This window comes from Neoarius graeffei, chromosome 24 (assembly GCF_027579695.1).
Source record: "Neoarius graeffei isolate fNeoGra1 chromosome 24, fNeoGra1.pri, whole genome shotgun sequence".
NCBI classification, from domain to species: domain Eukaryota; kingdom Metazoa; phylum Chordata; class Actinopteri; order Siluriformes; family Ariidae; genus Neoarius; species Neoarius graeffei.
The window spans coordinates 30,466,332-30,493,899 of record NC_083592.1 but is presented as its reverse complement, the minus strand read 5'-3'; the positions used below and the strand labels follow the sequence as shown (position 1 = coordinate 30,493,899).

At 41.7% G+C, this 27,568-nt stretch overlaps 2 protein-coding genes across 2 annotated transcripts in view; one reads left to right on the top strand and one right to left on the bottom strand.

Annotated features, from left to right (window-relative positions):
- The first annotated feature begins 1,927 nt into the window (after positions 1–1,927).
- Positions 1,928–20,070, top strand: zgc:158260 (uncharacterized protein LOC571389 homolog). Its single transcript, XM_060907128.1, has 8 exons — positions 1,928–1,971; positions 3,873–4,239; positions 14,157–14,320; positions 17,353–17,524; positions 17,659–17,829; positions 19,578–19,718; positions 19,777–19,890; positions 19,993–20,070. The coding sequence occupies exons 1-8, from the start codon at positions 1,928–1,930 to the stop codon at positions 20,068–20,070; spliced, it is 1,251 nt and encodes a 416-aa protein (XP_060763111.1).
- LOC132872284 (coiled-coil domain-containing protein 158-like) overlaps positions 19,488–27,568 on the bottom strand; it is a 56,576-nt gene continuing 48,495 nt past the window's right edge. The window contains 6 exon segments of the mRNA XM_060907026.1: positions 19,488–20,377; positions 20,379–20,443; positions 20,548–20,652; positions 23,327–23,485; positions 23,696–23,763; positions 24,037–24,099. Of these exon segments, the coding sequence (XP_060763009.1) occupies positions 20,345–20,377; positions 20,379–20,443; positions 20,548–20,652; positions 23,327–23,485; positions 23,696–23,763; positions 24,037–24,099 (493 nt within the window). The 3' untranslated portion in view covers positions 19,488–20,344.

Here is a 27,568-nt window from a genome sequence, read left to right as displayed (position 1 = left end):
TATTTTAAACACGTTTTTAGTTAGCGGGACTGCAGCTTATCACCTCTCCCGCCCGCTCCCGCATTGTGCACTCCCTCTCCCACCCGCGCCCGCAATGAGCTTTCAAAATTTGTCCCGCGCCCTACTGCTTTGCGTCGGGTCCTGTGGGACTCCCGCGGGAGTGCAGGGCTCTACCTCAAGGTAACCATGTGTACCTTTTTAGGGCCAAAAAGGTACATATATGTTCCTAATCAGTATATAAAGGGTACCTTAGAGCAGCGGTTCTCAACCTTTTCGGCTTTGAGGCTCACTTATTCATACTTATAACGAGTCAGGGCCCATTTTAAAAATCCTCAATTATTTTGTCCCATCTATTAGAATCTAGTATTCTATTGTAAAGTATATTAATGGGATACAACATCACTCCCTGTTACAGATGGGAGCCTAGGAATTAAATAAATGCAAGAAAAACAAACTGTTTTTAATTGTAGGTATTGTATTTAAAACTGTACGGATGTGCCAGAAGCCAAACCATGCATGCAGGACATTCTCAGTCAAAAGGGATTAATGATCCAAAAGTGGAGTCTGGTCCATTAACACAAGAACTTATTGCCATGTTTGTGTCCAGCAAACAAGCAACTTATTAAAACCAAGAAGTACACTCAAAAGAAGTGGATATAGAAACCGCTCAATGGGATAGATCCTTACACGTTAACAAAGAAAGATTTTTCCTACGAGTTGGAAAATTATCCATCTGTTGAGTTCCCTGACATCTCAAACTACCTGGTGCTGCAGACATCATTCTACACAGACACACAGATGAAAACCTGGAAAAGCATGGAGGAGTACAGCTTTATATATGTGGCTGGGTTAAAGATCTGGCCATCAGGACACTACAAGATAGACGGCGGTAGACGGATCTAAGTGCAGGAAGAGTGTTTATTATAGGTGTGATATTTACAAAAGCAAAACAGAAAGCAGAATATTTAAACAGCATTATAAAGATGTCTAGAAACAAACGTGACAGTGATAATGATAATGCTTTGCAAAGCTCTGTGAAAACAGCATCCGCATCTGTGCGTGTATATGATTGCGCTCAAATCTACAAGTGTTTCACATTTTGTAATTTTGCTTTGCACTTCCCGGCCACCGTACAAATTAGTATCGGGTGCTTCCCATAACGACCGGGTCCCAAGCACATGCGCAATGTGCTCCGGGAGTACACACGGCCGCTCGAGCTGTGCCAGGATCAAGTGTGCAAAGGCGTGACAGTGAAGTGTTCACCTGCTGTGTGACCACTGCTTTTAGCTCACCTGGATATCGCCACCAAAATGCCTTATTTTCATCGATAACCCATTGCAAAGCATTGCAAGCTGTAGTGTGACCGGAGCTTAATGAGGCGGATGTGACATTGGATGCAACCCAGCAATTGTACTCTACTATGAGTAAAAATTAGCTTCAACTTGAAAAAAAATTCGCAGCCCACTAGAGGGCACTTTGTGGCCCATTAATGGGCCACAGCCCAGTGGTTGAGAAACACTGCCTTAGAGGATACTGCCCCAGTGGCAAGCCATTGTAGCCCTAAAGGTACAAAATTGTACTTTATTTTCTGAGAGTATAGATGGCTAAAAATGCCAGGTTGTCAGCTTTTATAAAGTATTTGCTATCTAAGGTTGGACATTTAGACACTTTCCACGTATAACACAAAAACATAAAAAAAAGCCTTGCAAAACAGTGGTATAATTTGAATATGTATTCATATCAATAATTGACTAATAGCTGTTAAGAAAGTTTTGTTTTAGTTTTTGTTTAAACAGAGAAAATAACAGGCACTTGATATCAACTTCGATACCATTCCAGACTATGGGACTTTGGAAATGAATATTAAATTTTCCATAATTTTAGGAAGATAGTATGACTGTTTTGGAACATGCCTTGTGTTATAGGCATGAAACTTATCCACTTTAGTGAAAAAAGTTTGGAATACAAAAGGTAACAATTGTACAATAACCTGGCGACTTGTCCAGGGTGTGCCCCGCCTCTCGCCCATAGTCAGCTGGGATAGGCTCCAGCTTATCTGCGACCCTGTAGAACAAGATAATCAGCTACAGATAATGGATGGATGGATGGATGGATGGATGGAATATTGGATTAATTGCAGACTCATAAGTATTTCCTCAAGCAATTAGACCGTATATCAGGAAAGGATAAATTAAGGCATAATACAAACTTAACAAAGTGTCCTGATTAACATAGTAACAGCTCTTACTTAAGACTCTAATACCTTTTCTAATCTTCACAACACAATCAACATGTTTTTTTTCCAGTTTAAGTTAGAGTCTATCATAATGCCTAAATATTTGATAAAAAATACCCTCCGTTTAGTTGCTTGTCATGAGTTTTGAGTTTAAAATGGATATTGTCAAATTTTTTTTTGTGATGGATGGAAAATTACACCGTTTGACTTGTCTACATCAAGAGATAATCTATTTGCACAAAGCCAGCTGTGAACATTTCTTAACTCACAAGTCATGGTAGCTTCAAGTTCTTTGATATGTTTGTGTTCGCAGAATAAATTGAAATCATCAGTGAATAAATGAAAATCAAAGAAATTAGAGCTGTTATGAAAGTCATTAATATATAAGAAGAACAACAATGGTCCATGAGCATCTTCAAATCATCTTCGATTGTACAGTAAAATCAGTATCTACTATATCTGGTTTGAAATATGTTGGGAAAACTCTGGATTAAAAGACTCTGTGCACCGTTTATGATCTGCGCTGGTTTCGTGTTCCTTCTAAGAAATTCCAAGGTGGATATCGGTGCATACACTGGGTGGGGTGAAGGGGTGAGTGATATACACAGTCGTCAGTATGTAGGTTTGTGTGTATAAATATACACTCCATGGCCAAACGTATGTGGACACCTGACCATGTGGTTCTTCCCCAAACTGTTGCCAGAAAGTTGGACGCACACATTAGTATATGTCTTTGTATTCTGTAGCATTAAAATTTCCCTTCACTGGAACTAAGGGGCCCGAACCTGTTTCAGTACGACAATGAACCTGTGCAAAAATCCAAGTCCACGAAGACACTGAAGAACTCAAGTGAATTGCACAGAGCCCTGACCTTAACCCCACTGATCACCTTTGAGATGAACTGCAATGCTGACTGCTCCCCAGGCCTCCTCACTCGACATCAGTACCTGACTACACTAATGCTCTTCTGGAAGAATGGCCATGAATCCCTACAGCCACACACCAAAATGTAGTGGAAAGTCTTCCAGATGAACAGTTATAGCTGCAAAGAGGGGAACTCCATACTAGTGCCCATGTCTGCACTGGCTTCATCATACCTTAATGATCTAATTAGTATTAAGCAAAAGAGCTTCTACTGTTTACGGTCTAATAATAGCTTAATGTTAGAAGTTCCTCGGGAGATCATGCGTAAAACTCAGGGTGCTAGATCCTTTACTTATGCTGCACCAACTTTATGGAACAGCCTTCCTCCTTGTCTCCGTGAAATTAACTTACGTTTTTAAACGTAAGTTGAAGACACATTTGTTTACAGCTGCATTTTGATTTCATTTATGAATTTTATTATTAGTAGCAGTACTACTTATTTAATTTAATTTATCTTTTATTGTATTTTAATTATATATTTTTAGCTATTGTATTTTTTAGATAATTGGTTGTACTGATATTTATTTTGACATTGTAAAGCGCTTATGATTATTGGATGTAAATGGCGCTATATAAGTTATTATTATTATATCTTTAGAATGGGATGTTCAACTAGAACACATGGGTGTGATGGTCAGATGTCCACACGTTTTTGGGTGTATTTTCATAAAATGAAGATTTCAGCAACAGTTTGTCTTTGGTCTTGGTGCAGGTATAAAGAAAGACTCCGCACTAAGTGTCTGAAGGACCCAGTTCTGAAGCTGCAGCTCTCCGGGGCCCTGAATGGATGCAGATGGCGCTTTTTGACAGCAGGACTTGATGATTTTAGAGACGGTTACCCCATACCCCAAGCAGGGACTTTCACACAACCCCAGCGTGGAATTGAAGCTCCCATTTTTGGCCTGTCCTGTAAGCCAGAGAAATCACCAAAAAGACACTTTACCAAAAACCAGGCCTGCTTCTCCAAACAGAATTGCCTACGTGAGACACGCCGCCAATCTGTGGACGCAGTGGAGCAGAGCTTGAGCACACACCCGCTCGCTCTCTATCCACATTTAGGAAGTGGCATGGCACCTGAGGTAGACTACATGAAACCGATCAAGAAGCACGTAACACGACACCATCAACATTGCTTTGAACTAGACAAAACACATAATCTCTGACACAGCAGTCTGGTCAGCAGTCACATGGCCATCAAAACAAAGATTTCCCAAGAAATTGTGATTTACAATCACTGGTGTAATTTGTTTGAAGTCTCAGATATACCAAAGCCTGATTATCTTCCCTTTTGTATCTGGCTGTGACATCCCAAAAATTTCACAAATGAGCACACACCCTTTCCTTGTAGTCAGTCTGTCTTTCTGCTTATAACAACAATGTGATAAATACTGCCAGTGGAAGAGATTTTATGGAAAAGGCATTCTCAAAAATATCTTTATAAGGCAATAGATAAGAAAACAAATAAGGCATTTGACCTTGTCGGGCTTTTCATGTATACAAGGATGTGCAAAGAGACTTTTCCCAAAAATTTCATTCAATTTTCACCAAGACACTGATAACCTTTTTAGACTAGGTTATCATACAGTGAAAATTTAAAACTGTAATGCTCCTAGTTCATTTACAACATACATACACACACACACACACACACACACACACACACACACACACACACACACACACACACACACAGTGGGGCAAAAAAGTATTTAGTCAGTCACCAATTGTGCAAGTTCTCCCACTTAAAAAGATGAGCGAAGCCTGTAATTTTCATCATAGGTACACTTCAACTATGAGAGACAAAATGAGAAAAAAAATCCAGAAAATCACATTGTCTGATTTTTAAAGAATTTATTTGCAAATTATGGTGGAAAATAAGTATTTGGTCAATAACAAAAGTTGATCTCAATACTTTGTTATATACCCTTTGTTGGCAATGACAGAGGTCAAACGTTTTCTGTAAGTCTTCACAAGGTTTTCACACACTGTTGCTGGTATTTTGGCCCATTCCTCCATGCAGATCTCCTCTAGAGCAGTGAGGTTTTGGGGCTGTCGCTGGGCAACACAGACTTTCAACTCCCTCCAAAGATTTTCTATGGGGTTGAGATCTGGAGACTAGCTAGGCCACTCCAGGACCTTGAAATGCTTCTTACGAAGCCACTCCTTTGTTGCCCGGGAGGTGTGTTTGGGATCATTGTCATGCTGAAAGACCCAGCCACGTTTCATCTTCAATGCCCTTGCTGATGGAAGGAAGTTTTCACTCAAAATCTCACGATACATGGCCCCATTCATTCTTTCCTTTACACAGATCAGTCGTCCTGGTCCCTTTGCAGAAAAACAGCCCCAAAGCATGATGTTTCCACCCCCATGTTTCACAGTAGGTATGGTGTTCTTTGGATGCAACTCAGCATTCTTTCTCCTCCAAACACGACAAGTTGAATTTTTACCAAAAAGTTCTATTTTGGTTTCATCTGACCAGATGACATTCTCCCAATCCTCTTCTGGATCATCCAAATGCTCTCTAGCAAACTTCAGAAGGGCCTGGACATGTACTGGCTTAAGCAGGGGGACACATCTGGCACTGCAGGATTTGAGTCCCTGGTGGCGTAGTGTGTTACTGATGGTAGCCTTTGTTACTTTGGTCCCAACTCTCTGCAGGTCATTCACTAGATCCCCCCGTGTGGTTCTGGGATTTTTGCTCACCGTTCTTGTGATCATTTTGACCCCACGGGGTGAGATCTTGCGTGGAGCCCTAGATCGAGGGAGATTATCAGTGGTCTTGTATGTCTTCCATTTTCTAATAATTGCTCCCCTAGTTGATTTCTTCACACCAAGCTGCTTACCTATTGCAGATTCAGTCTTCCCAGCCTGGTGCAGGTCTACAATTTTGTTTCTGGTGTCCTTTGACAGCTCTTTGGTCTTGGCCATAGTGGAGTTTGGAGTGTGACTGTTTGAGGTTGTGGACAGGTGTCTTTTATACTGATAACGAGTTCAAACAGGTCCCATTAATAGATAGTTTTCACTGACGTCACGGCATTCTGGGGAACGCCCTCCAGCCGCCATCTTGTGGGGCAAACAAAACGGACCATTGCCATTACCGGCTACGTTATCTCAGACAAATTTATGAAGTTATATAGTCAGTTTTCTAAAATAAAGATCAATGTCGGCAAACTCAAGCAAACAGAAGTATATAGATACATTAGACGACATCTCACGACAACGGTATGCAGCCAAACTGGCCTTGATTGGGGGAATTGACCCCTACGAAGTGGACAAAGATGCATTTTCAAGTGACTATGCAGGGCTGCCAAAGCCTGAAACTGCCAAAGCCTGCTCCAAAGCCTGAAACTGACTTCATCAAACTTTAAAGGCTGTCTGATATATACAACTTCATATATTCACAGCGCGCCTTTTGGCGGATGCCGCCTTTTTCATGGCTGAATCGCGCAGATCTGATTTTTTTTTTAGGGGGGGCGTTGGAGTGTCTGATTATAATTTCGAAGTAAATTCTGTATTAAAATTACTAAATAAGCAAATCCGTTACAGTCCATGAAACAGGAAGTATAAGGATGAGAAAAAAACAGTTTAAATCGGAAAGCTGCGCACATTTGCGCAGTCCTGCACACCGCTCGGGCTGTGCAAATGTGCGCAGCTTTCCGATTTAAACTGTTTTTTTCTCATCCTTATACTTCCTGTTTCATGGACTGTAACGGATTTGCTTATTTAGTAATTTTAATACAGAATTTACTTCGAAATTATAATCAGACACTCCAACGCCCCCCCTAAAAAAAAAAAAATCGGATCTGCGCGATTCAGGCGGCATCCGCCAAAAGGCGCGCTGTTTGCATCCCAAACACAAATCAAATCATACAGAATAGACCTAAAATGTTTTTCAAAAATGACCCTTGCGTGAGTGAAGTGACAAGTTTCAAATAGAAACGTGACAAACGAGCGATATTAAGTGTACATTGCAATGTAAACGTACACTCAGCGGTTCCAGTTAGGCATTCTCCAGAGATTGTTCACATGATGTTTTGGTTTCCAAAAACAAACTTAAACACAATTGATTGTTTATTTAAACAACTTGCCACTTATAAAATGATCGGAGCAGACTTTGCTGTGTTTGGAAGGCTGATAATCCTTGCGGTTGATTCTCGCAAGCCATAGATTTCTCCTTTGTATGCTGAGTTTCTTTGTTTGCTCGCCTTTGTGCTCCCGTACAGTGGGAATTCCATAAAAGCTCTGCTTGACTTCATCATTTGACCTATTACGACAGTCATGAATACAACAGGTGTGCACCATTGCTAGCTTTAAATAGCCTGCTTGGGTTCTTTTGAAGACTTTGTACTCGCGCGTTACAATGTGTGCTCAGTCACCCGTACGGTAAGCTTGACCCGCAAGATGGCCACCACTAGGGAATCCCCGACTCTGTGACGTCATGTGAAAACTATCTATACAGGTAACGAGTGGAGGACAGAGGAGCCTCTTAAAGTGCTGATGACACGAACATGACTCTATGCAATTTCTTAAATAAACTATACAACATGGCAAACATGTTAGATTTCTGTTATAATTACGTGAAAAGAAGCTGTTGTTACGCGAATATCCAACTTTTAATTGCACAGCGCAAGAAAACTGGGTCCGTGGCTCGCGGCCATGTTGTGACGTCAGCGGAAGAACACGCTGCGGTTCACTGGCTGTTCTACTCAATGGAAATGGCGCATGAAAACGCCGGTGAACTTTCTAGTGCTAGCTCTTCAACAACCAAATACTGGTACTTTAAGCAGTGATCATGATGGCATGATTTTATCTGATTTTAAATAAATGAGATTGATAATAATGTGAATGTTCACAACTAGTACATACAAACTCTGCAGCTTCTGATTCAGCAGCTGCGTCATACTCCGCAAAAACATCAGCAAGAACCTACAATATAAATGGAAATGCAATACACTAAGCTCAAATGACTTTTGGAAAGTATAATTTCTAAATTTTTTCTACATATTCTTGAAGTCGGTCATCGGGGTACTTGCTATCGTTCCCTAACAACGCATGGCAAAGGGTAAAGTGTAGTGTTGCTACGAGTACTTGCTAAAGCCTCCGGTGGAAGATCCTCGATGTGCTGATAAGACATACAGTTCTATATAACACACAAGTGTCACGATAATCACAAAACAGATGCAAATTGTTAAAATACCTAATTTTTAAGCAATCATGTATTGATCTCTTCTGAATAGAATCTATGATAGCCTACCCTCTTTACCCTTTGCCTCTCGTTGCTAGGCAGCAGTTACATGAAAGCCGCAAGCTTTCACAAGCAAATACATGACTGATATCACGCCGACTTTATGATTACATTTATGATTATCATGAATGTGTACTCTATGATGTGTACTCTATGAGCGCTCTGGAGCGAGTCACTTCCAAGATGGCTACGCAGACCGCATGGTTACTATTTTTAGCATCATGTCTGAGCACTCTATAGCTCTACGTACCTTTATCTTATGTCGTTTCTCAACACATGTTCTGACAGGAGGACTGTCTTTGGAGGAGTCGCCTTGTCCCAGGCGACTGCTGGATCCGGCATAGCTACTAGTAGACCCCCTCCAGAATACTGTAGGCACTGCTGATGGTAGCAACACACGTTTGTGCTGAACTGCACACCCAAGAGATTCCTTTAAGCTGGGAAGGGTGTCAAAACAATCCAAATCGAAGTGTTCAGAGCACAGGACGGATGTTGGTGAGGGCTCCCACTTGTCACGAGTGCGCCTGACTTGCTTCACCCACTTCGCATGCAGCTCGGGATCTCTGGGAAACTTGAATAAACTTACCCCATCCTTGTGGGTTTTGGAGCAAAAGCCGGCAACACAATGCGAAGGCATAATAACTATATATATATCAGCTGGATAGTACAGTGGTAACGCTCACTGACTACAACGCAGGAGATCGGGGTTCGAATCCCGGTCGGGGCAAAACATCATCCAGTAAGGGTCCTTAGGCAAAAACCCCTCATGATATATCAGCCTACCTCAGGAATGAGTGAAGACATAACTGATAGAGTCATACTGGCTCAGACGTCGCCCGGGTCGCCCGGGACTACTGGAACAAGACATCGATGGACGAGGACAGAAAATACGGATTTGCTGGAATGCTACTATACAAGCAATCCCAGAGAGAGGGGATACATGCAGCGAATGTGGGACCGTAATCGACTAGAGATTAATAAAATACAACAACGATGCAAGGGGGATCCAGGAAGACAGGTCAGCGGGGAGATGTCATCATCCCCACAACCAGAGATTGGGTACCAAGCCCCAACAGCTAACAGCCTCAACACAAGAGCTGCTGACCTGAGAAGGAAGATCGTGACCCAACTGGAAACCTGGAGCCCCCGACATACCGAAGCTGAGTTGCCAAGTACCTTCAGAAGATCTACTAGTAGATGTGAATGCTGCTCTGAAGACAATCTCCACAAGAACCATCACTGAGACCAACAAGCTGATACACAGTACAGCAACAGTAATCATGGAGATCATTGGACACAAGGTGGGCTCGGGACATACCAAACAGTATCCACCATGGAAGAGACGATTAGAGGCCAAGATAAAGGCAGCATGGAGAGAAGTTAGCCAGCTAGCTGAACTACAGAAAGGGAACATGGTGAATAAAGGGGCACCCAGGAAGTACAACTCACTCTCCATACCAGAGGCACTCGAAACTGCCAAACAGCGACTAACAGCTCTGGCCACCCGGTTGAAGAGATACACCAAGGAGGGAGAGGCCAGGAGAATAAACAAGCTGTTCTCCACTGAACCAGCCAGAATCTCAGTGGCAGGGGAACAACAACCGGTCAGACCCACCAAGAGCTGAGGTGGAAAAATACTGGAAAGACATATGGGAAAGAAAGGCATCATACAGCACCGATGCCCAATGGTTAGTGGACCTAAGAGCTGACCACAGCAACCTCCCAGAACAAGAACCAGTAACCATCTCAATGGCAGACGTCCAAGAAAGAGTGTCAAAGATGAAGAGCTGGACAGCACCAGGCCCCGATATGATCCATACGTACTGGCTGAAGAAGCTAACTGCACTCCATGAACGAGCTGCTGAGGGATGGAACCCACCCAGAATGGCTAACCCAAGGCAGGACAGTCCTAATCATGAAGGACCCCCAGAAGGGACCCATCCCATCCAACTATGGGCCAATTACCTGTCTCTGCACAACATGGAAGGCCCTGTCAGGCATCATTGTGGCAAAAATGAGTAAGCATGTGGCTCAATACATGAGCGAGGCACAGAAAGGAATTGGCAGTAACACCAGAGGAGCCAAGCACCAGCTACTGGTCGATAGAACAGTTGCCCGAGACTGTAAGAAGAGACAGACCAACCTGTGCACTACCTGGATTGACTACAAGAAAGCCTACAACGAAATGCCACACACATGGATACTGGAATGTCTGGAACTGTATAAGATCAACAGGAACCTAAGGACCTTCATCCAGAACTCAATGGAAATGTGGAAGACAACCCTAGAGGCCAACTCAAAACCCATTGCCCAAGTCAACATCAAGTGCGGCATATACCAAGGAGATGCACTATCACCACTGCTGTTCTGCATAGGCCTGAACCCCCTCAGTCAGATCATCACGAAGAGCGGCTACAGGTACCGATTCCGTAGTGGGGCAACAATCAGCCACCTGCTCTACATGGATGACATCAAGCTGTATGCCAGGAACGAGTGAGAAATAGACTCGCTGATCCACACCACCCGGATCTACAGCGATGACATAGGGATGTCATTCGGATTGGACAAGTGTGGCCGGATGGTCTCAAAGAGAGGCAAGATGATCCGGACTGAGGGGATTGACCTACCAGAGGGCAACATAGGTGATATCCAAGACAGCTACAAGTACCTTGGCATCCCACAGGCTAATGGAAACCATGAAGAAGCCACAAGGAAGTCAACCACAGCCAAATACCTCCAGAGAGTAAGGCAGGTCCTGAAAAGTCAGCTGAATGGTAAGAACAAGGTCCGAGCCATCAACATGTACGCAGTACCAGTCATCAGATACCCCGCTGGTATCATAAACTGGCCAAAGGAGGAGATAGAAGCCACAGATATCAAGACTAGAAAGCTCCTCACCATGCATGGAGGGTTCCACCCCAAGTCCAGCACCCTGAGACTATACACTAAGCGGAAAGAGGGAGGCCGAGGGCTAGTGAGCATCAAGACCACGGTCCAGGATGAAACATCGAAAATCCGAGAATACATCAGAAAGATGGCCCCAAAGGATGAACTGCTAAGTGAATGTCTCAGGCAGCAGAACCCTGATGAGAGTGCAGAGGAGGAGGAGGAACAGACAACCTGGAGAGACAAACCCTTACATGGCATGTACCACTGTCAGATAGAGGAAGTGGCTGATATCAAGAAATCCTACCAGTGGCTGGATAATGCAGGACTGACAGACAGCACAGAGGCACTAATCATGGCAGCACAAGAACAGGCCATAAGCACAAGAGCCATAGAGGCCAGGATCTACCAGAGTAGATCAGACCCAAGATGCAGACTGTGCAAAGAAGCCCCTGAAACAGTCCAGCACATAGTAGCAGGGTGTAAGATGCTAGCTGGATCAGCGTACATGGAGAGGCACAACCAAGTGGCTGGGATAGTATACAGGAACATCTGCAACCAGTATGGAATAGAAGTACCCAAGTCCCAATGGGCCATACCACAGAAGGTGGCTGAGAACAACAGGGCCAAGGTTCTATGGGACTTCAGCTTCCAGACTGACAAACAGATCCTGGCTAACCAACCGGACATAGTGGTGGTGGACAAAGAGCAGAAGAGGGTGGTGGTGATAGATGTGGCGATCCCAGCTGACGCCAACATCAGGAAGAAGGAACATGAGAAACTTGAGAAGTATCAAGGGTTGAAAGAGCAGCTGGAACGGATGTGGAAGGTCAAGGGTTGCGTGGTCCCCGTGGTAGTGGGGGCACTTGGGGCAGTAACCCCCAAACTGGGAGAGTGGCTCCAGCAAATCCCAGGAACAACATCTGAAGCCTCAGTCCAGAAGAGCGCAGTCCTAGGAACATCGAAGATACTGCGCAGAACCCTCAAACTCCCAGGCCTCTGGTAGAGGACCTGAGCTTGAGGATGACATGGATACCACCCCGCCGCCGGGGGTGAGAAGGAGATTTTTTTTTTAAATATATAATAATGTATAATAATGTATAATAAAAATACTAATAATGATAAACTGAACACCTGCCGCATCAACAACAAACTGGTAAGTTAGGAGGAAGGTTCTTTCACTGACGTCATATAGCTCCTCTTCCTCTTTCGTCTCCTGGGTGCTGCAGCCCCGTCAAATTTGCCCAAATAGCCGCGTTTTTTATCATAACTTGTAAAATAGGCGCCTTCGTGAATTAATATATGGATCATTGGGAATTACTTTTTATGTTATAAAACATTGCCAAAGATGTCAAAAATGTGTCATCAGCACTTTAAAGAAGTTGTTACAGGTCTGTGAGAGCCAGAAATCTTGCTTGTTTGTACTGTAGGTGACCAAATACTTATTTTACCGAGGAATTTACCAATTAATTCATTAAATAATCCTACAATGTGATTTCCTGGATTCTTTCCCCCCATTCTGTCTCTTATAGTTGAGGTATACCTATGATGAAAATTACAGGCCTCTCTCATCTTTTTAAGTGGGAGAACTTGCACAATTGGTGGCTGACTAAATACTTTTTTGCCCCACTGTATGTTATTTACCAGCTGGGAGGTCCGTATGGTGAAATACCGTGACCGAGGTCTTGAAAGTACTCAGCAAGGCCCTCTGGGCCGAGGTCAGTATTTAAGGCTGAGGTCACGGTATTTCACCATATGGACTGACCTTAAGCTGGTAAATAATATATTTATTTTTTTCTTTACCAAATTCTAACAGAAAACGAGAGTGCCCGAAAGGGAAAACCGAGCCGAGCCGCCATTTTGAATTGTCATTCACAGCTGTAATGCAAATTGCTTCCTCCTCGGTATACAAGTGCACTTCCATGGCAGGAAAAAAAAAAATTACATTTTGCTGCCTATGTAGTCCCCTATTTATACAAAATCGAGTCATTCAGGATTCAGCCATGTTTTTGCTTGGCGTTTACAGGTTTTTAGCTTTCTCCTGAAATGTTTTCTTTTATTTTGTCTTCCTCAGGGTAGTAAAACTCGCTTTTGCTGTGAAGATTGTCGTTATCACGATCAATGATGTAAAATTAATGCTATTTTCCTGAGAAATGCGAAAATAAATGTTGACAAAAATTGCTACTATGTTTGTTGTTGTTGTGAATGAATGAGTCGCCAGAGATCCGTAACTGGGGTCCATATCGTAGGATACGGACCCGCTCGCCAGCCAATCAGAGCACAGGATTTGATGGAAACCGGACTGCGAAAAAAATAATTAATAGTTATTCCATAAAATCAAGTTGTACATGAGCTGATAGCTGACGAGGCACGTAGGAATAATTGTTTTATTCTTTCGACGTTCACTGGACTTTCAGAAACAGAGCATTTTTATTTTATTTTTTGCAAATTCGATAAATAAAAACTTTTTACAAAACATCCGACAAAATCATTCCCACTTAGAATGTAAACAAATCAGCGAAATGACTAGCAATTTGTGAAAAATGCTATAATAATAATTCTTGAAAAAAAAAGATACGTTCTTACCATGAAATACTTTTATTCCATATTTTGTTGCTTTTTTTGTATTTTGGGGGGTTTTGTTTTCAAGTAGTGTTTTTATTTCGTCCTCAGTTCGTTCAGCAACGCGCCGCCATTTTGTTTTTCTCTATTCATGGTATATGAGCTGATAGCCTAGTAGTAGCCAATCAGAACGTGCGACTGCTCATATCTAGTGAATGTGGATAGAATAATGAGGGTTAGAACGCACCTAGGTTGTCAAATGGGAACTACTAAAGTAATCTATTTTGACTTTGGTTTTTTTAGCTGTTCGATGATGTCCTGTCCATCCTGGACCCAGCCATGCATGTCAGGATTGAGACACCTGTTGCCAAACAAGAGGAGTGTAGCAAAGGGTATCTGGTGCCAAGTGAAGGCCTTATTCAGGACACTTTACCAGAGCAGACAATAGAATCGCCTAATAGTCTAACGTAAGTGTTCTGTCTATCCAAGAGCCTCTGCTTGGCTTACAGACACACTCACCTGTTTTTTCGTCCAAGGTAAACTGATAAACTTATGGAATGTTAGTTTCATAAATCTGGGAGCCCATCAAAGTAAGGACTGGACAGCACTGAACGTGCACCTGCTGAATGTCATATATCAGGATTTCTCCTTCTTGTTGTTCTGCAGGTAATAAAATGTGTTATAAGACCTTAATCTCCTAACACTGTCTCCAGCTCTCATAGATAAGTTTGCTTATCTCCGTTTCTGTGTATGCATTCATGAACACCAGAACTTGCTGTTTTGTTTTGACTGTTTGCTGTATTTATCTCTATCATCTTTATCTGTTTTTGCTTTATCAGCTCTATTATTTTCAGAGGTGGACAGTAACGAAGTGCATTTACTTGAATACTGTATTTAAGTACAGTTTTTGAGTATCTGTACTTTACTTAAGTATTATTTTTTCTGGAAACTTATGACTTTAACTTCACTACATTTGAAAGGCAAATATTGTACTTTTCACACCACTACATTTCTAACAAGGTCCTCGTTACTATGAAGCAGCTTTGAAAGTGGATGTTTTTTCTTTTTTTTTCGAAAACACAATTGATTTTTCCACAGGTGACACTGAGACAGCCGATCAGTAATAACTAGGGTCACATCACATCCGCAGACTGTATAAAATCAAGTTCAGTGATTTCTCAGCAGCATTATTTGAACACGATCAGTTGATGGTAGAATGGAAGGAGGCGGTTCTTCTGGGGAATGCACACACACCCATGGCCCATGAACCCACGTTTCAGTTTTCTGAAAGGAATAGAGTTGTTTCGTTTTAAATGTTTGCTTTGTTTGCTTAAAATGAACCACATCACAGCCTACAAAAACTCGCCATCCAACCTGCAGAAGCATATTGAGGGATATAAATGTTTTATCCCAAGAGAAAGTTTGCAGTGAAGTTGTCTGTGCTTTTAGAGCTAGCGATAACGTTGCAATAGCTATGCAGTCTGGTTAGTCAAATGACTTTCTATGGATTTGTCCACCAAGTTGCCGTAGCCTTGTCCACAGCTAACGATTACACATTGCTAGTTAACTTGAACACTGTTAGGCCCTGTCCACACGGCAACGGATTCAGGTGAATCTGATAAAATTGTTTATCGTTTCGGCCTGGCGTCCACACGGCACCGGCGTTTTGGGTGCCCCAAAACGAAATCTTTTGAGAACGGGTTCCAGAGTGAAAAAATCTGGCAACGGCGCCATTGCGAAGTCGTCTGGATGAGTAGAACGGATTTGTTTACGATGATGTCACAACCACATGACTGTCAGTGCTTCATGCCGGGTAGAAGTGTAACGAACTTGATGCGAGTTGTCAACAAATCCTATAACTTGGTTCATGAAACGCGCTTACAAAATATTTTCACTGTGAATATTTATTGTGTAATGGTGCAAAGTGAGAGAGAGAGAGAGAGAGAGAGAGAGAGAGAGAGAGAGAATAGCCCTTAGGGCAGAGTCTTTAGTCCAAACACTGCAGAAGCAGTACCAAACCGCGCACCGCCCGTGCACTTTCCAAAAACAAAAACAATCCTGCCAGCAAACATAGGAAAAAAAAAGGAGCGATCTCACCTCTTCAGATGTTGGTTTAAGTCCGACAATACATTCCTCAAAAAGGGCGTAGAAGAACAAAGTAATCCATCAACGTGTAGCATTCAATTTATTCCGGACCATTAAAGAATTCTGGAGGATATCAGAATGTTGGCGTACCGGCTTCCATCTACCCCCATTCATTCCTCTTTCCGCATCTTTAGTTTTACGCTACTGATTAATAATCAAAACTTTATGTGGCTAATGCTACAGAAGAAGGGGTTTATGCGCATGCATCTACTTCTTCTATTGTTCTGGTGTCTCCGATGGGACCGTCTTACAGTGCACGTAGAGGTGTGGCATGTGTATTGCATCGTTTTCAGCAAGCGTTGCGTTGCCATATGAACCTGAAATTTTACTGATCCGTTGCCCATATGTGCCCATATTTAAAAAAAAAAAATCTCGTTGCCGTTGTTGTGTGGATGTAGCATGTAAAAATGGAGTTTCACTGATTAGCTAGCTTAACTTTAAACCACCATAATGGCACAGCATGCGTTCATTTTGTGAATTCACAAAATAATCCAGTCGGTCGCTTCAGAGGCATGAGGTATTATAAGTGTTGTGACAATAATACAACAATGTGTTGACAGAAAATGTACTTTTAATACTTACACTACCATTCAAAAGTTTGGGGTCACCCAGACAATTTTGTGTTTTCCATGAAAAGTCACACTTTTATTTACCACCATAAGTTGTAAAATGAATAGAAAATATAGTCAAGACATTTTTCTGGCCATTTTGAGCATTTAATCGACCCCACAAATGTGATGCTCCAGAAACTCAATCTGCTCAAAGGAAGGTCAGTTTTATAGCTTCTCTAAAGAGCTAAACTGTTTTCAGCTGTGCTAACATGATTGTACAAGGGTTTTCTAATCATCCATTAGCCTTCTGAGGCAATGAGCAAACACATTGTACCATTAGAACACTGGAGTGAGAGTTGCTGGAAATGGGCCTCTATACACCTATGGAGATATTGCACCAAAAACCAAACATTTGCAGCTAGAATAGTCATTTACCACATTAGCAATGTATAGAGTGTATTTCTGATTAGTTTAAAGTGATCTTCATTGAAAAGAACAGTGCTTTTCTTTCAAAAATAAGGACATTTCAAAGTGACCCCAAACTTTTGAACAGTAGTGTAAGTATTTTTAAACGCAAGTACTTCAGTACTTTAACTTAAGCAAAAATTTGACTGGAGAACTTTCACTTGTATCGGAATAACATTTGACCAGTGGGATCTGTACTTTGACTTAAGTAATGAAGTTGGGTACTTTGTCCACCTCTGATTATTTTACTGCCTCACTTGTAAGTCATTCTGGATAAAAGTGAACCAAATGGAAAAAAAAAAAAGTCTGATACAAACACATCGTCTCCACAATTCCAGGCAAGAGGAGGTAAAACCCTCTACTTCTTGGAATCCCTATAAATTGAAGGAAGCAAAGGAAATCTTTGCCAATGAAGACCAAATGATTAGCAACAAAAGCTTGCACTCCGCCTCTCTGGATGAAGAAATCAATAGAGTCACTAAGCTCTTCTGTGACTGGGTCACCTCACTGGTCAGTCCACATTACAACAAACAGGCATTCATTAAAGAGAGAATGGGCCTCTACTGACATCACTTATGCCATTTCCGTCTATGTATTCTCCTTGTGTAACCTTTCATCAGTTTTTATAAGGTTATTTATTTTAGGGTGAGGAGACCAATGGCGTGACAGAGTCCACTATCCTGAGCCTGTTTGCCAGCGGCTGTGAAAAGAAGCCCGTCGTAACATTCCAAGATGTTGGAACTAATGAAAAACCAGATGAGCTGCATAAAGACTATTCACACAACCTGCAACTGAAAGACTCTGAGCTAAACAAGGTAACCACTGAGCTTACAGTAACACAGAAGACACCGTTTTAGAGTTATCTTTATTTTTACACAATTTTATCTCAAGTAATCATTTACCAGCTAGCTAGGTCTTTCTATCGCATGACTGCTACTAATTTATGAAGGTGGAACAAAGTCTGCCACTGCATATTTTCAACCCCAAAGGCTGCACTTGGAGAGAGTGTTTAATTTCCTATTCTGTATCAATAAACTAACAGATTATTTAATAACAGGACCAATTATACCCTCTTGAGCATCTTGCCTTATATGGCTATGACAGTGTTGACGATAGGGTGAACGCTTGCACCAATTTGAAGGCCCAATTTATTTGGAGAAATCTATAATAAAGTTTATATGAAAAAAAGGGTGCCTAAGACTTTTGCACAGTACTGTATATGAGAGTAGAGGGTAGATTAAAGGTTGCTATTAGTGCCAAATGTATTACTAATGGATCAGTACTTACTTTTCGAAACAAGATCAACTGTGAGCTACTGCTCACTTACGTATCCCCCCCACTCTCGCTTATATCAGAATGCAGTAGGACACTTATTATAAATGTTGACTTCAACAAATAATTAACCCTGAAACAAGAGCAGTGTCTCTCCCCAGGAATTTCAAATAGCATCCTGGTAAACTGTCCTTTTGAAATATCATTTTGCTTCTTGAAATAGTGTCAAAATCCACCCTATATGTTTCGTAAATACATTCAGTCGGTAAACAGGAAGTCAATGTGCGACAGACCTGAACACGGTATACACAGTATAGAACCCCAAGCTGAAGCTCGGTACCAAATATCAAGCAGTTGTGATTTGTAGTTGCTAAGAAAAGCGTTAGGAAAATTTTGTAAATTCACGTTTCATAAATACATTCAGTCGGTAAACAGGAAGTCGATGTGCGACAGACCTGAAAACGGTATGCACGGTATAGAACCCCAAGCTGAAGTTTGGTACCAAGTGGCTATGATTTGTGGTTGCTGAGAAAAACGGTGTTTTGGATGGACGGAGATATGGACAGAGGTAAAAAACCAGTATCCCCCCCTTCGGAGCAGGGGTATAAATAATCTCATCTCATCTCATTATCTCTAGCCGCTTTATCCTTCTACAGGGTCGCAGGCAAGCTGGAGCCTATCCCAGCTGACTACGGGTGAAAGGCGGGGTACACCCTGGACAAGTCACCAGGTCATCACAGGGCTGACACATAGACACAGACAACCATTCACACTCACATTCACACCTACGGTCAATTTAGAGTCACCAGTTAACCTAACCTGCATGTCTTTGGACTGTGGGGGAAACCGGAGCACCCGGAGGAAACCCATGCGGACACGGGGAGAACATGCAAACTCCACACAGAAAGGCCCTCGCCGGCCCCAGGGCTCAAACCCAGGACCTTCTTGCTGTGAGGCGACAGTGCTAACCACTACACCACCGTGCCGGTATAAATAATAATAATAAATAGCAAGAGGGTGAGAATAAAGATTCTTATCCAGAGTGGAGAACAGAGAATAGGCAGCTTGCACCTGCAGGTCAACTCTGCTCACGCTGAAATGTACTGCATTGGATATTTTTCATATTTGCATTTACATATATATTTGATTTCTCAGCTTTGTGTGGTGAAACAAGTAACAAACGATCAAAAACGAGTCAATATTTACATTTTTTAAAATTCTTTAATGAAAAAAATTAATGAATGCAACATACACAAACCTTATTCTTGTCCAATTATTCTCTCAACACCAGGTGTATACTCCCAGTAAAAAAACTACATATGGCGCATGGTATCTAAACCCTAAAACATGGAAGAAGCGTCCTGCAAATGAGCCACTGAGAGACCCTTTGGTGACTGAAGATTCTGAGTTTGAGCTGCAGTCCACTGAGAAGGTGAGCGTAATCAGCTGGAGCCACTGACAGCAGACAGGTAGGTCAAGCCATCCTTCAGTCACGTAAGGTCTGTTCATTTTTCTTTAACAAACAGGATGAAGAACTGAAGCAGATTCATGGAGCTCAGGCCTTCAAGCAGTTCATCATCAATAAAGGATTGAGAGTTCCCAGGGTGAGGACAAAGAATAATGTATTGACTCATGAAACCTGAAAACTAGACTGTTATACATTCCATAGCTGAACACAGCTGAGATTAATTTATATTCCTCTGCAGTTTCTCAGCGCAGTTTTTTCAGAGGACGAGCAGGAGAACAGGACCAGTGCGACAGACGTGTCAACAGTTTCACACTGACACACTTGGGAACTGCCATGCTTTAAATACACCTCAGCTATCATGAATGTGGTACATTTGAGCACTACTCTAACCTGAAACACTAGTAAAGGATAACGAAATGCTGGACAACACTCATTACTATTTTTAACTGCAAAAATGTTGGAAATGTCCTTTATTTAAATTATGAGTCGAAATAATTTCATCAGATGGCACGCTGTAGTCATTTATCATAACTCATTCTATTTTTGTATGTAAAAAAGGCATTTATTTTTCAGATATTAATTATTAATATTCATTCTGTCTGGTCTAGAAGCTTATCTTTTTTTGAGTGTCTTTCTGTCTTTGATCCTCCTTCTCGTCTTTTGCTGACTTATCATCATCGAAGTCATTTCTGCAAAAGTGTCAGACACAAAAATGGGAAGATAAGCTTTCCATTGCACAAGAAAAATCCCATAAAGTCTCCAAAAATATTTTTATTATCAGAAATACTCCTACCTTGATTCTTTATTTGATGATCATCTGCTTTGTTCTGAAGACTATCCAACTTGCTCTGCTGTTTCTTGCATGTCTGCCCTGTTATTTCAGCTTGCTTAATGATATCTGTTCCAGTAAACATAAAAGCATATACAGTGGTGCTTGAAAGTTTTTGAACCCTTTAGAATTTTCTATATTTTTGCATAAATATGACCGAAAACATCATCAGATTTTCACACAAGTCCTAAAAGTAGATAAAGAGAACCCAGTTAAAGAAATGAGACAAAATATTATACTTGGTCATTTATTTATTGAGGAAAATGATCCAATATTACATATCTGTGCGTGGCAAAAGTATGTGAACCTTTGCTTTCAGTATCTGGTGTGACCCCCTTGTGCAGCAATAACTGCAACTAAACGTTTCCAGTAACTGTTGATCAGTCCTGCACACCGGCTTGGAGGAATTTTAGCCCATTCCTCCGTACAGAACAGCTTCAACTCTGGGATGCGGGTGGGTTTCCTCACATGAACTGCTCGCATCAGGTCCTTCCACAACATTTCCATTGGATTAAGGTCAGGACTTTGACTTGGCCATTCCAAAACATTAGCTTTATTCTTCTTTAACCATTCTTTGGTAGAACAACTTGTGTGCTTAGGATCATTGTCTTGCTGCATGACCCACCTTCTCTTGAGATTCAGTTCATGGACAGATGTCCTGACATTTTCCTTTAGAATTCGCTGGTAGAATTCAGAATTCATCATTCCATCAATGATGGCAAGCCATCCTGGCCCAGATGCAGCAAAACAGGCCCAAACCATGATACTACCACCACCATGTTTCACAGATGGGATAAGGTTCTTATGCTGGAATGCAGTGTTTTCCTTTCTCCAAACATAACGCTTCTCATTTCAACCAAAAAGTTCTATTTTGGTCTCATCCGTCCACAAAAGATTTTTCCAATAGCCTTCTGGCTTGTCCACGTGATCTTTAGCAAACTGCAGACAAGCAGCAATGATCTTTTTGGAGAGCAGTGGCTTTCTCCTTGCAACCCTGCTATGCACACCATTGTTGTTCAGTGTTCTCCTGATTGTGGACTCATAAACATTAACATTAGCCAATGTGAGAGAGGCCTTCAGTTGCTTAGAAGTTACCCTGGGGTCCTTTGTGACCTCGCCGACTATTACACGCCTTGCTCTTGGAGTGATCTTTGTTGGTCGACCACTCCTGGGGAGGGTAACAATGATCTTGAATTTCCTCCATTTATCCACAATCTGTCTGACTGTGGATTGGTGGAGTCCAAAGTCTTTAGAGATGGTTTTGTAACCTTTTCCAGCCTGATGAGCATCAACAACGCTTTTTCTGAGGTCCTCAGAAATCTCCTTTGTTCGTGCCATGATACACTTCCACAAACATGTGTTGTGAAGATCAGACTTTGATAGATCCCTGTTCTTTAAATAAAACAGGGTGCCCACTCACACATTGATTGAAAACACCTGACTCTAATTTCACCTTCAAATTAACTGCTCATCCTAGAGGTTCACATACTTTGGCCACTCACAGATATGTAATATTGGATCATTTTCCTCAATAAATAAATGACCAAGTGTAATATTTTTGTCTCATTTGTTTAACTGGGTTCTCTTTATCTACTTTCAGGACTTGTGTGAAAATCTGATGATGCTTTAGGTCATATTTATGCAGAAATATAGAAAATTCTAAAGGGTTCACAAACTTTCAAGCCCCACTGTATACTATATATTGACATAAGCAAGATGTCAAGTTAGATTTTTTTAATTGCAAAAAATGTTATTGCTTAAAAGGTTTAGTATTCAAATACATTCATGCATTATAAAGCCTTATATGTAGAAGCCATTTACGCTTTAACTCCAATAAGTGCCTGGTGGAGATAGTGAACTACTCACATTTCATATTATTTTAGAACACAAACATTGCTTTTTATTTTATGTTGATTTCTGATGCATAATTACAGAATTAAAAAAAAAAAAGTACGTGCATAAGTTACATGCATTCATTCAGACCCTTTTTTCCAGGATCAAGTGACAGCACTCATTTGGCCAAGTTCAGGAAGGAGTGTTTCATTTGGCTTACACTATATAGTCAAAAATTTGTAGACACCAAATGACTGCACCAAATGTGCTTTTTGAACATCCCGCACCAGATTTAGTCCCCTTTTGATGTTATACCAACCTCCACTCTCCTGGGAAGGCTTTCCACTAGTTTTTAGAATGCGGCTGTGGGGATTTGTCCATATGTCCACAAGAACATTAGTGAGATCAGGCACTGATGTTGGGCGAGAAGAGCATGGTCAGTGTTCCAGCTCGTTCTAGGTGTTCAATGGAGTTGAGGTCAGGGCTCTGTGCAGGTCGCTTAGATTCTTCCACATCAACTTCTGAAAACCACGCCTTCATGGCTGGCTTTGTGCACAAGAGCACTGTGATACTGGAACAGGTTTGGGCCTCTTAGTTCCAGTGAAGGGAAATTGTAATGGTACAGCATACAATTCTACACAGTTGTGTCCTATCTTTGTGGCCAAAGTTTGGGAAAGAACCACATGTGGGCGTGAGGGACAGGTGTCCACAAACTTTTGAATACAGTGTATGTAAGGAGGCCAAAAGTAGAACACTGCATCTTAAACAGTAAAAAGTATAAATAAAATACCATATAAATAAAACAGTAGTCACACAAATAATGTTGCAATCCAGTTACATTCAGGCTTGTGCTAGAGAATTATGTCTCTAAAACAGTAGAAATTTGGTTTGGTACAAAGTTAAGACTCACATGTTTGCACAGTAAGGGCAGGGCTTTGTGTCTTGGGGCTCCTATGGATATTGGTAGGAAGGTCAGAGGTCAGGAGGGAGTGTACCGGAGACCGCCGTCCCAATGCTGCTACACAAAACGAAGTGTAGCAAGGCAGGCCTGCTTTCAGTCCAGCTTCATCTTTGAAAACAGAAATAATTACAAACAAAAAGGTACATTAACTCAAATTAAAGGAGACATTGCACTTTATAATATTTAAATTCCGTCTAAAATTGTTAGCTATATGCCCTTGCACAAAAATCATGAATAAAATTTAAGAGGCGAGGCCTTTGTTTTTCTAAATGGAAGTGTCCATTTATTAATTATTCATCATTACAGCAGTACACTCACTGTTAGCTGAGAAAGCACTGTTCGTGTCCTGTTTACTGAGGTTAGGGGCTCGGACAGGATCTTGCTTACTGCATTATGACAACACACATGCAAGGCAGACCAACCGTGCATTAATGGCAGTGTGCATTAATAGTGCAACACAGAATGAAGAAAGAGAGGAGTTCCACACACAGTCAGGATGTATTGCCATACAATCATGTCTTACAGAAAAGAGACTGACATAGGAGTGTACATTACGCAAGCAAGCTCCAAGCAATGACTGCAAATACACATTCATGCATGGGGAAAAAAAACCCAAAAACAACGATGACAAATATACACAATCTTAGGGATGCTCTCACTTGTAACTGGTACTTGGGCTTGTCTTCCAGCTTTCACGTTCAGCATTCTCGGTCACTTCATCTCTGCATAAATACTTCATTTCAGTCACAAGTGATGAAGATATTGCAGTAGGATATGCTTTTAAATCAAACACAATATAAACTACCATTGCCAATGTAATATTTCTAGTTTAATTAAAGAAACTTAATTGTGACAGACGCAAAAGCAAGAACACATCACTGTAAATTGTATGAAATGGTTCACTGTTGCTCAGAAGGAAAAAAGTCATGTTCTGATTTTCATAGTTAAAGCATTGATTGGTAAACTACCACCCTATATCGGTAATTTGTTGTCACGTTAAACCTGTGCTTATAGCACAAGGTCCTCAAATAAAATAATCTTGAACATCCCAACAACACGAACAGTGTTGGGCAAAACTGCCTTTAGCTCATTTGCACCACATGCCTGGAATGAACTTCAGAATAGAGGTCTGCGTGGGACAGAATTTTCAGTCCCGCTCCCGCATTGTGCAGTCCCGCCCCCGCCTGCTCCCGCAAAGAATTATGATTTTCAGTCCAGCTCCCGCCCGCACCTGCCATATTTTGTCCCACTCCCACCCGCAAATCCCGCATGATGCAGACGTTCGCGTTATTTCTCACGAAAGTTCCTGTCATTGGCTTGGGGAATTAAACATGCTGAGCTTAGCTGAGCTCTCCACTGACCGATCCTTCATTTATTGTAAGTTTATTGTTTAGACTCTGACATTCTGCTGACACATTCCAAGTTGAGCGCTGCATGCGCTCATGATTGACAGCTCTCGCTTTGATTGACAGCTCTCGCTTTGCGCACTCGCACTCCCACTTCCGAGTCTGTGGCGTTATGATTCCAACCGCGATTTCATTCTCCTCTCATGTGAAGTGCTGCGCAACCACAACCAGCTCCTCAGATTATACACTGTCTATTTCTAGCTTTAAATTGAACAATCTGTGCGATACACGGTCCTTTTTAATACTAGTTAATACTTTTTAATACTTTTTAATACTTAGGACTAATACTCTTGACTTTTTAACGGTAAATGTACCTCTTTTTAAAGCAGCACTTCTGAAGCACTGTGAGCTTCACTAGAGGAGCTCTGCTCTTCTGCCATGATCGGAGATCTCAAACACGGAAGAGCGGAAAGGAATCGGAAACGTACGCGAGATTAGACCACATTCACAAATTTAGGCATCTTAAAATGTTTTTATTAATGCCAAATAAAATATCCAGCACAAATTATATACGATAGACATAAATTAATAATTTATAAATTTTATTTTAAACACGTTTTTAGTTAGCGGGACTGCAGCTTATCATCTCTCCCGCCCGCGCCCGCATTGTGCACTCCCCCTCCCGCCCGCGCCCGCAATGAGCTTTCAAAATTTGTCCCGCGCTGCACTGCTTTGCGTCGGGTCCTGCGGGACTCCCGCGGGAGTGCAGGGCTCTACTTCAGAACATACTAAATCTTGAGTTATTACCCTCTCTCAATGTATTTAAAAACCTTTTAAAAGCAACTATTACAGAACAATGTCATTGTTTCTAACCGAGCTTCTCTGGTTTCTTAACATATCTTAACTGTACCCTCCTTTATGGTTTTTTCTTTATTCTTTGTTTTCTTTTAAACTGAATGTTTTATTGTAGTGTGCGTCTTCTGTTATGGTCTTTGTATTTACTGTAACTTTTTGCCACCTATCTTGGCCAGGGCTCCCTGGCAGAAGAGATATTGTATCTCAATGGGACATTCCTGGAAAAATAAAGGCTAAAAAAAAAATTACTTAATATTGTATTGCCCCAAATACGATTTTACTTGATAAAAAAATACTCCAGGGTTTTTCAACCCCATCATGACATTTGGGTGATTACCACAGACAAGAATTGACTAATTTCCCTGTACTGTGAGAACAAAACCCAAACAGCTGTTTAGAAAATCAAGAGGGATTGCGCATTAGAGATCTAAATCTAGATCCGTATTTCTGTAAAGCTGCTTAGTGATAATGTCCATTGCACTATACTGTATATGCAAATTTATTTAGCTGAATGTTCAAAACATGCATTTTTGTCTAATTTCTCTATGAATTCTTCTGTCACAAATGAGCTCTACGTTTATAAAATTCATCCTTTCAGAGATGGGATTACTTTTTAGAAGGAAGAATTTGTGGACACCTTCGAATCCACTATTATTTGCACCCTTCATAAAAATGAACAAAAACTGATATATAAAATATATACAACATGCAATAAGTAGTGACTTTATTATACATTCGGGACACTTTTTCGATGGAATAAAAATGTGTTCTATTCCCTTCTAGCGGGTTTTGTTCATTTGGTTTGATAGCATGCAATATTGTGAGCATATCGCTTATCCTACATGTATTACATCACTCTACCCAATGGAGAATGAGCGTTGAATATGGTTTACAATATTGCATGGTTGTCAAGATAACATGATGTCACATGTCGGAGACGTAAAACTTCCGTGCTAATGAGTGACTGTGACAATTTGTAAGCAAACATGGCCGCCAGGTTTGCTTTGTTAAATACAGAAGACTCTGAGAGAGTTTTGAAAGAGAAAGATGCGTTGAACACCCGAAAGGAATGTATAATAATCTCATCTCATCTCATTATCTGTAGCCGCTTTATCCTGTTCTACAGGGTCGCAGGCAAGCTGGAGCCTATCCCAGCTGACTACAGGCGAAAGGCGGGGTACACCCTGGACAAGTCGCCAGGTCATCACAGGGCTGACACATAGACACAGACAACCATTCACACTCACATTCACACTTACGGTCAATTTAGGTGGGGTTTACATTAGACCGTATCAGCGGATCATCAGATTAACGTTTTCAAAACGATTAGTGTGCACACAGCAACGCCAATACAGGATTCGCGTGCACACAGCAACGCCAATACACGGATACGCTCGGCTCCGCAGGCATCCTGCGCTCCAAATCACTCCGCCCTGAACAGCGAGTGCCCTCTGGAGGGTGCGCACTCCGGCCCTGCGCAGCTCACAGAGCGCGCGAGTGAAGCGCACGAGCAGTGATTCGGGACTGAGCCGCTGTGTGTGTGCTCCCAGTGCATATTGGGCATGCGCGTCACTTACCACTTGCAAGTGGAAGGATGGCAAGCCTAAAGACAATCATAACTACACAATGGGCAGTATTTGCATCAGTATTTGCAGTATTTTCATACTTTTATACTATTTAATGAAAGGTGATACAAGGCGGAAGTCCGCGCCGTTTTTCAGCAGTCACGTCACATGACCAACGCCAGCGAATCAGGAAGGTGGATGTCACAGTGACGTTGTCCAATGACGACGCCAGCTAGAGCTCAGCACAGCGTATCCGCGTATTCTCAATGTTTACACAGCACCGGACCAGACACGATCTGGATTGAATACGTGGACCCTGGCGGATTCCCGTTTCCCGGCGTTTTAATGTAAACGGACAGTGCATCCGCGAAGAAAACGAGACAGATACGGTTTAATGTAAACTTGGCCTTAGAGTCACCAGTTAA

Coding starts and splice junctions, on each gene's coding strand:
- zgc:158260 (XM_060907128.1), top strand. CDS start 1,928: ATGAAACTTATCCACTTTAGTGAAAAAAGTTTGGAATACAAAAG. Junction 17,525..17,658: donor GTGACTGGGTCACCTCACTG/GTCAGTCCACAT, acceptor TATTTATTTTAG/GGTGAGGAGACCAATGGCGT. Junction 17,830..19,577: donor AAGACTCTGAGCTAAACAAG/GTAACCACTGAG, acceptor TCTCAACACCAG/GTGTATACTCCCAGTAAAAA.